Source organism: Arvicanthis niloticus, chromosome 19 (assembly GCF_011762505.2).
Source record: "Arvicanthis niloticus isolate mArvNil1 chromosome 19, mArvNil1.pat.X, whole genome shotgun sequence".
Taxonomy (NCBI): Eukaryota; Metazoa; Chordata; class Mammalia; order Rodentia; family Muridae; genus Arvicanthis; species Arvicanthis niloticus.
The window spans coordinates 52,753,304-52,763,015 of record NC_047676.1 but is presented as its reverse complement, the minus strand read 5'-3'; the positions used below and the strand labels follow the sequence as shown (position 1 = coordinate 52,763,015).

Below are 9,712 nucleotides of genomic sequence, written 5' to 3'. Positions count from 1 at the left end.
CATAGGTCTCTGTAGAACAGCAATCTCAGGCTGGAAAAACATCATAGTGAAAGAAGCTGCAGTCGCTAGTCTCAGTGTGCACGGATCAATCACTAATAAACACTTTGCTCACATAAGGCTGCCTGCTCCCTGCAGTACAGATACTTTTTCAGAACATAGGTACAAATAACCTTTTATAGTTAGAAACTATAACTAATCTTCAGTCTTAATCCCATGGCCAGCTTTTATTTAAATTGCATTTTTATTACTTAGAATAGGTATGGTCACATCAGTTATATTCAGATAACCTTGTAAATGAAAAAAAAAAATCAGAGAATTAACAATAGAAATATCTCACTGATCCTCATCTAATTTCAGGGGAAACACTTCCTTATAGCAGTAATTATCTTCATAAATTATCTTTACATCTAAACAAACAGAAAAGGGGACTTTATTAGCTACTATGTGCTTTTAATAGCTCATCACTGGGAACACTTCATAATCAAGAGTAAGTTAACAGGCTAGCATTTAAAAATGTAGACTTTAATAAGTGTACAGGTCAGCTTGTGGGGAAGCTGACCAAGATACATAACGTAGGAGATACAAGTGACCACCTGGAGTTTCTATACTTCATCCTGCTTACAGAATATTTATTAAGGTTGTTTAATATATGACTTTTCATTTAACATTGTGGAAGTCCTTTATTGTAAAGCTAATCCTTCTGTCTGTTGACAAGCAGCAGCCACGACGATCACTCTGGACCCCCACGCTGAAAAAAAAAAGGCATAAAGCAATGAGGTCATACGAAACTGGCCATTGTTTGCACAATAAAAAGTGACCTCCCAGTTCTGGCTGTTTGAGACAGGTCTCACTCTAACCGAGCCTGGCCTCTGGGAAATCATGGCAATCCTCCTGCCTGAGTTAAGATTACAATTGCGAGCCACCAATCCCAAACAGCTTTTGATTCTTTTAAACTGATTATGATTCTTTAATAATTTATTTAATTTTACTTTTATATGTATAAAATAACAGATAAGAGGGGAGCAGATGCCCTGGAATTAGAATTACAGACAGTTGTGAGCTCTCATGTTGGTGCTGGGAACAGAACCCAGGTCCTCTGGAAGAGAAAACAATGCTCTTAAGCACTGAGTCATCTATCTCTCCAGCTCCTGATTTAAAAAAAGAAGAAGAAGAAGAAGCCAGGTAGTGGTGGCTCACACTTCTTAATTCCACTTCCAGCACTAGGGAGGCAGAGGCAGGTGAAATCTCCAAGTTTGAGGCCAGCCTGGTCTACAGAGCAAATTTCAGGATAGCCAAGGCTACACAGAAAAACCCTGTCTCAGCGGGGGCGGGGGAACTAGAACTAGATTTAACATACTTTGGAGGCACTTATGGTAACTGTTATAAATTCAGATCTAGAAAGGACTCAATATTGATGGCAAAGCTGGGTGTAGTGGTGACTTTTTAATCCTAGCATGTGGCACGGGGAGGCAGGCAGATCTCTGATGACTTTGAGGCCAGCCTGGTCTTAGCACCTTCCATGACAACTAGAGCTGTATAGAGAGACCCAGTGTCAAAAAAAAAAAAAAAAAAAAAAAGATGATTGATGACATCAGTTACCCTCAAATTTATCCATGGTCTCAGAAGCCTTTTATACTTTGAAAACTTACTAATCTCTCACCCAAAGGGCTTTTTTTCATATGGTTTTATGTTTTGTGGGGACTGAACCCAGGGTTTGGCACATGTTAGGCAGGAGTTCTACTAATGAGCTACATCTCAAACCTCTGTATGGTTTTGTTTCTTCATGTCCTCTGTATGGTTTGTATGTGCTTGGGCCAGGAGTGGCCACTATTAGGAGGTGTGGCCTTGTTGAAGTTGGTGTATCTCTGTGGGTGTGGGCTTAAGACTGTCATCCTAGCTGCCTGGAAGTCAGTATTCTGTTAGCAGCCTTCAGATGAAGATGTAGAACTCTCAGCTCCTCCTGTACCACGACTGTCTGGATGCTGCCATGCTCCCGCCTTGATGATGATGGACTGAACCTCTGAACTTGTAAGCCAGCCTCAATTAAATGTTGTCCTTTATAAGACTTGCATTGGTCATGGTGTCTGTTCACAGCAGTAAAACCCTAAGACATCCTCCATACTTACTGATGGTCCCAGCCATGATTTGTGCCCTGGCCTGTCTCTTCATCTCCCTTAGCTATGATCCCATTTGACAAAACAAAGAGAGGAATTGCAAACCCAAATGTCATGGGCATTGTGCACAGTCTTGTGCGAGAGAACAACGACGTACCTGGATAAATTCCATTTCCTCTTGAGACATAGGTTTCCTTCTGTATTTCTGAGGTAATGATTTTATTATTTCTGCAGTATCTGGTGGCCCCTGATGCATCAGTAAATCTGGGGACATGCTTCCTTTAGAATGCTGTGAAATTACAGAAGAGTGGGAGGGTAGTGCAGCAGATCCCAAAGCTTCTGAGACTCAAATTAAAAACAAAAATACTAATTAGAGAATTATCCAGGCATCTTTAAATGGTACTTTTTGATTTATCTACTACTGAATAATCAAGTCATCTTTTATAACAAGTTATTGGGGCTGGTGAGATGGCTCAGAGGTTAAGAGCACTTAGCTTTTCTAGAGGAGGGAGGCTTAGTTGACAGCACCCACAGGGGAGCTCACGCTGTCTGTGACTCCAGTTCCAGAGGGTCTGACACTCTCTTCTGTACCAGGCATGTATGTGATTCACAGACATACATCTAGACAAAATGCCCATACAAATTAAATAAACAAAACTTTATTTAAATAAATAAATCATGCCATTTCTCAATTTGTTTTAACAATCCTCCTCCTCAACCTCCTGAGTTCTAAAATTATAGGTATGCACCACTATACAGATAGTTCATGAACTACTACATATATATGTAATAAATATGCACATAAACATACACATAAACATATATATACATACACACACACGCACACACATATACATGTAATATTCTTTTTGAAAGAAAGTTATCTTTTTTGTTTTGGGTCCGGCAGTGATGGAGTTGGACCCAAGTTCTTATAAGAGATAAGCCAACAATCACTGCGCCACAGCTACAGCATTTTTTTTTTTTTTTTTTTTTAAATAATGAAGTCTCACTACGTTGGCCAAGTTTGCCTTGAATTCCTGGGTTCAACTGATCCTTCTGCTCAGCTTTCTGAGTAACTAGGACTACAGGGGAGTGCCTCCATCCATGCCCAGCAGTGTTTAAAGAAAAGTAAATTAGAAGATAAAGGTACTTGCCAACAAGCCTGACAACCTGAGCTTGATCCCTGGCACTCGTGGTAGGAGGGGAGCCCTGGCTCCTCCTACAAGCTGTCCTGACCTCCACACATGCACTGTAATAAGGGTACACGCGAGATCTAATGCAATAACACACACATGCACACGCACACGCACACGCACACACTGAACACATAAAGTGAGGAAAGTTTTAAAAGAAGTGACTACCAGAGAGACAGCTCAACCATTGAAGGTCACACTCATCTTCTAAAGGACACAAGTTTGATTCCCTGAAAAACATCATCTAAGCCTGTCTCCCCAGATTCCTTGCAGGGACTGCGAGATGGCTCCATGACTGAAAGCACTGGCCTGTCTCCCCAGATCCCCTGCAGGGACTGCGAGATGGCTCCATGACTGAAGGCACTGGCTTCCAAGACCTGTGTTTGATTCCCAGGTCCCACACAGTGACTCAAACCTGTCCCTAACTCCAGTTCCAGGGATCTGATGCCCTCCTAGGACCTCTGTGGACACCAGGCATACATGTTGTACAGATAACATACATGCAGGAAAAACAGTCATACTCATAATTTTTTTACTTTATTAAAAAAATACAATAAGGGCTGGAAAGATGGCTCAGTGGTTAAGAGCACTGACTGTTTTTCCAGAGATCCTGAGTTCAATTCCCAGCAACCACATGGTGGCTCACAACCATCTGTAATGGAATTCGATGCCCTCTTCTGGTGTATCTGAAGACAGCTACAGTGTACTCACATACAATAAATAAATAAATAAATAAATAAATAAATAAATAAATAAATCTTTAAAAATAAATGTAACAGGTGTAATAAAAAGTTAATTATTAGCTGGATGTGGTGATATACACCTTTAATCTCAGCACTTAGAGGCAGAGGAGCCCTGTGAGTTCAAGCTCTGGTCTACATATCTAGTTCCAGGTCAGCCGGAGCTACATAGTAAGACTCTATATCCCCCACCCCACCAAAAGTTGTATACTTCTTGGGTAATATTTTGAACTAAACCCCAACAACCTACCTGATTATAAAGTTGAGAAATACTGCCTCTAATATTCATTCTAAATATGATGGGCACATTTAAAAAATATGTAAATGAAATACAACTTACCACTGAGTTTAGGTCTGTCTCTTCTGTTAGGGAACTTTATTAATGGAGCATGTGGCTTCACTACCTGAAGGAAAATAAGACGTGGGTAAACACGACCTCATTAACTACAAAAGCAACAACACACTAGTCCTCATAATTAAATACCTTCATTAAAATAAACTACTACTCAGGGGTAGAGAGATGATTCATTGTGCTCAGAGCATGTACTGTACTGCTCTAGCAGGGGACCCGAGTTCAAGTCCCAGCACCTACATCGGGACTGCTTACTACTGCCTGCACCCCCAAGGGGATGTGACACCTCTGCCCTCCTTGGGTACCTGCATTCACACAGATGCCATACATACATACACATAATTAAAAATAAAAGCACTTGCCAAGCAAACCTGACAAGTTGGAAACCAGAGTGGCAGGAGAGAACTGACTTCCAGAAGTTGTCCTCTGACCTCCAAACACATCACAATAATAAATAAAACGTTAAAAACAAAACAAAATCCACAATGAACTGGCTGGACAGATGCTCAAAGACCACTTTCTACTTTTGCAGAGGACCCTACAACAGGCAGCTCACAAGTACCTGTAACTCCAGCTCCAGCGGATCTGATACCTGCTCTAGGCTCCTACACACAGACAAACAAACATACATATAAATAAAAATGAAAAATAATCAAGTAAAAGCAGTGAGGACCATGTGACCTTGTGCTGCTTGACTTACAGAGTGGTAAAAAAGAAGTGGAAATTTCCTGATTTGTATATCAAGTATGACTTCCCGTGTTCTGCTACTACTCAACAGTTTCATGACAAACACTGGGCAGTTAAAAACACCTGCTCTAAGACACCTTTAATCCCAGCACACAGGAGAGCAGAAGCAGGCAGATCTCCGTGAGTTCAAAGCCAGCCTGGACAACATATATCAACTTCAAGGACAGCCAGAATTACATAAGACTTGCTAGAAACCAAACCAAAACAAACAAACAAGAAACCAACCAAATCAAAAAACACACAAACAAAACTGCTCTATTTGCTGTCCAATTTTTTTTTTTTTTTTTTTTTTAGTTTTTCGAGACAGGGTTTCTCTGTGTAGCCCTGGCTGTCCTGGAACTCACTCTGTAGATCAGGCTGGCCTCGAACTCAGAAATCCGCCTGCCTCTGCCTCCCAAGTGCTGGGATTAAAGGTGTGCGCCACCACTGGCCGGCTGCTGTCCAATTTTTAAAAAATATTTCAAAATTTATATTTGAGTAAAGGCAACAAAACCAACAACTGCCATACTATTCTAAGTTATAGCTCATACTCAGCTCCCTAAAGGAAAAGGGCCATTAGGCAATTATCCCTCTATTCAGAAGTATATACGGCAGTTTCTACTGAACAAGATTTCAACCTAATCTAATTATTAACTGTTATTGGTTACTACTGAGAAAGCAAAATCTCAGAGATGGCTCAGAGGTTAAGAGCACCAACTGCTCTCCTAGAGGTCCTGAGTTCAAATCCCAGCAACCACATGGTGGCTCACAACTATCTGTAATGGGATCTGTTGCCCTCTTCTGGTGTATCTGAAGACAGCTACAGTGTACTCATATACACAAAATAAAGAAATCTTAAAAAAAAAAAATTAAAAGACAAAATAGCAACAAAACATTTGTTCTGACTACACAATAAATATAAAAACTGGAAAAAAATATAGAAAAAATATAAATTAGCTGAGAATATCTGTAATTCCTAAGCCTATAAATCCATTAAAATGGTCGAATCTTCATTTCAGCTTTTTTCTTTATCTACAGAAATGTATATTTTAGAAAAACATTTTAAAACGTTTTTGCTTATTTATTTTGTGTGTGTACGTGTGTGGACATCACAGGGTAAGCTTTCGGGAGCTCGTTCCCTCCTTCTACCCCGTGACCAAACTAAGGTCATCAGAAACAAGTCCCCTCCATCCCTGAGCCCTCAATGCCAGCCAGAGAGTTATATTTTTCTTTCTTTTCTTTCCTTTCCTTCTCCTTTCTTTTCTTATCTTTCCTTTTCTTTCTTTAAGAAGGGACTCTACATGGCCCTGGCTGTCCTGGAACTCATTATATAGACTAGGCTGGCTTCAAATTCAGATTCCTATGCCTCTGCTTGTGTGTGCATTTGTGGTGTGTACATGCATGTGGGGCTCAAAAGTCAACACGGGATCTCCTTCAGTCGCCCTGAACCCACAACTCACCAATCTAGGGAACCAGCGCGCTCTAGAGACCTACCAGTCTCCACCTCTCACTCTCTAGGCTGTGGTTAGAGTCAGTGTGGGGGCTGGGATCCATGGGTCCATGCCAATGCAGACAGCACGTTACCCACTGAGCTATCTCTTCAGTCCTCTCAGAACATTTTCAGACAAGTTGCTTTGTAGGTAGAGACAGACACTCTGAGTTTCAAGGCCTTCTGCCCATGTCACTACTGGGTATCGTCAATCTTTTCATAACAAGGGCCGAGTGTAGCGCAGAAGTAGGCTGCATGCCTGAGGCCCTGGGTCCGAAAGGACACTTGTTATTTTGGTGAATGTGTAGTACCCGCCTGGTTTTAAATTATATTTTCTTGACAAATAAGGATTTCCAAGCAAGTCTTCATACACTTATCACTCTACTGACTATATTCTTTTGCTATATCAATTCCTGCATACACACCAACTTTTTTTTTTTTGAGACATAGTTTTACTACGGAGCTCTGGCTGTACCTCACTCTGTAAACCAGGCTGGCCTCTATCTCACAAGAGATCTACCTGCAGCCGGCAGCGGTGGCGCACGCCTTTAACCCCAGCACTTGGGAGGCAGGAGGAGGATTTCTGAGTTCAAGGCCAGCCTGGTCTACAGAGTGAGTTCCAGGACAGCCAAGGCTACACAAAGAAACCCTGTCTCGAAAACAAACAAACAAGAGATCTGCCAGCCTCTGCCTCCTGAGTTCTGGGATTAATGGTGTGTGCCACCATGTTTGCTCCTTTCCCCTCTCCAGATTGAGTTATATACACATTATTGATGTATGAGGTTATATAGGATAACAAACTTTGTCAGCTATTCTGTACTTGTAGAATCATACTCAATGCTCGGTGCCTACCAAGGGAATGAGTAACCCTGTCTCAAAAAACAAAACAAACAAAAACAAAACAAAAAACCTCTCTAATTATAAAGGCTGTGTCCACTTACTCACGAACTTTTACCTCTCCTATTTAGAGACCACAGCTGGAGAAGCAGATACAAAAGTTAGTAATGGATGTTAGTAACAAGAGTTAGTAATGGATGGGTGGATTAGCAATGTTACCATAGCTGCCTATCTAAGCATAGTAGAGAAAGGCTTGGCAAACCAACCGTGAAACACACATACTAGTAAGTAATAAACTTAAATAGTGTGGTATTTTACTCCCGCATCTCTAGCCAGGAGCCTGAACAGGTCAGATCTAACCAGCTCAAAGGTGAGGAAGCAGCCCAAGGGGCCGGTTACCCGGCCATTCCCAAGTCCTTGAAGTGACACCAGGTCAGATCCAGGATTTGCTTCCTTCCCCGCCCCGCTACGGCCTTCCTCCGGATTGGCTGGCTGGCGAACGTCACGGAAGATGTTAAACGGCGATTGGCCGAACTGCTGGAGGGCAGCGTAGTCCGCAGACTGCTAGGGCTAATGAGGTGCTGGGGAGTCCTCGGACCTCCGACGAGCGCGAGCCGACGCTACCAGAGGCCACCACCCGCCGCGGGCCTCGAACCCTGGGCGCCAGAGCCTATTTACTCCCGGTCACCTGGAGCCCGAGGTTCCACATTCTCAGACACACACACCCGCTGGCCCTCCTCGGCCGTGGTCACGAGGCATTCTCTGGCACCGCCTTTCCTCCCGGCGCTGCCGCTGCGTCTGCACCATCCCTCCCTCCCTTCCAAGCGCGGGAGCGGCCCAGGTTTTACCTGCACGACCCTGCTGGCGGAAGCCATCTTGCTGCCCATCATGACCCCCGAGCAGGGGCAGCTTCCGGGGCGCAGGCGAGCGGCAGAAGTATCGGGAGTGGGCAGCGTGGGGCGGAGCCTGTGTGATGTCACTGAGGAGCTATAAGGGCCAGCTCCACCCCTCTGTGTCCGCCCCGCCTCTCTTCCCGCCCAGATACTCACCTCTGGCCTTTCAATTACTACGTTGTGCAGCAACCGGTTTTATCATCCCAAATTATCTAAGGACCATTTCCCTCCTAGATAGCTAGTTTCTAATTTCAGCACTGCCCAAAATTTAATCTGAAACCACCTCTTGTGGCTTCCTAATACGAACAATTTTATTAAAACTTGGGAGTTACATAGATCCCTCTCTTGCTCACCCATCCTCAGAGAAGTCTCTCCCTGTAGCACATGGGAACAAACTCCCAGACCTGCAGCCTGGCCATATGCATCATGAGAGACCTTGGAACACTCAGCCTTAAAAGGAATGTCTCCATTTAATACCTCCCCTCAGGGTTCAGGGAATTCTGCAAAAGAATAGAAAAAAAGTGTTAAGAGACGAGATGGATGGAGGACTCCAAGGAATCAAGGCCTTTACATACAACAGGGCTGGCACACACAGAGACTTACAAGGCCTTTACATACAACAGGGCTGGCACACACAGAGACTTACAAGGCCTTTACATACAACAGGGCTGGCACACACAGAGACTTACAAGGCCTTTAGATACAACAGGGCTGGCACACACAGAAACTTACAAGGCCTTTACATACAACAGGGCTGGCACACACAGAGACTTACAAGGCCTTTACATACAACAGGGCTGGCACACACAGAAACTTACAAAGCCAGTGGCAGGATGCATAGGATATGCAGCAGATAGGGCTCGAGCTGAAAAAGAGTGCATACGTGCCCAATCCCTAACCCAGAAGCTAGCTATCTCCAGTTGATAGCCACTCCCAAATGAAAAATTAATTTTTTTCAAGGAAGTCTCACTGGGGAAACAAACCACTCTTAAGGGTAGGCCTCATGCCAAGCAGTAAATAGATAACTCAAAATGAACTCAGTAGCATCTCTGGAAGTCCTTTGTCTCATAACATTAAGTCAGGACACTTTCTTTCAACCTTACGTATCCTTTGCATATATAATACAGATTCTGGTTTTGTGTTTTTATGTGATTCCTGGGTATGAAATGTGTGTTCTGCATCTTTATTGGTTCCTTACAGCCAGAGTGCTGTGTAGGTTTGGAGAGGGGAAGATCAGATCATTGGGGCTAGTTGGCTTCCAGCCTAGCTGCAGGTCTAGTGAGAAACCCTGTCTCAAAGGATTGAGGCAGAGAGAGACAAAACAACAGAAATCCTTCTCTGATCTCAGGAGATACACATGAGCACAGG

General features: G+C 43.3%; 1 protein-coding gene across 6 annotated transcripts; it reads right to left on the bottom strand.

The window, feature by feature from the left end:
• Positions 1-209: 209 nt before the first annotated feature.
• On the bottom strand, positions 210-8,451 carry Kgd4 (alpha-ketoglutarate dehydrogenase subunit 4). 6 transcript variants are annotated; one of them, XM_076916277.1, is made up of 5 exons: positions 7,851-8,108; positions 4,962-5,004; positions 4,388-4,451; positions 2,272-2,453; positions 210-748 (listed from the first exon to the last, which is right to left on the bottom strand). In XM_076916277.1, exons 1-5 carry the CDS (start codon positions 7,856-7,858, stop codon positions 731-733), a joined length of 315 nt encoding a protein of 104 aa, XP_076772392.1. In that variant the 5' UTR covers positions 7,859-8,108; the 3' UTR covers positions 210-730. The 6 variants fall into 6 exon arrangements, with proteins under 6 accessions (XP_076772392.1, XP_076772391.1, XP_034379572.1 ...); XM_076916276.1 differs by having other exon boundaries at positions 502-748; positions 2,272-2,459; positions 7,851-8,103; XM_034523681.2 differs by lacking the exons at positions 4,962-5,004; positions 7,851-8,108 and adding an exon at positions 8,300-8,451 and having other exon boundaries at positions 502-748; positions 2,272-2,459.
• Positions 8,452-9,712: the final 1,261 nt, after the last annotated feature.

Coding starts and splice junctions, on each gene's coding strand:
- Kgd4 (XM_076916276.1), bottom strand. Junction 4,452..4,961: donor CGCTGGAGCTGGAGTTACAG/GTACTTGTGAGC, acceptor ATTTTCCTTCAG/GTAGTGAAGCCACATGCTCC. Junction 2,460..4,387: donor AGACAGACCTAAACTCAGTG/GTAAGTTGTATT, acceptor TTTTAATTTGAG/TCTCAGAAGCTTTGGGATCT.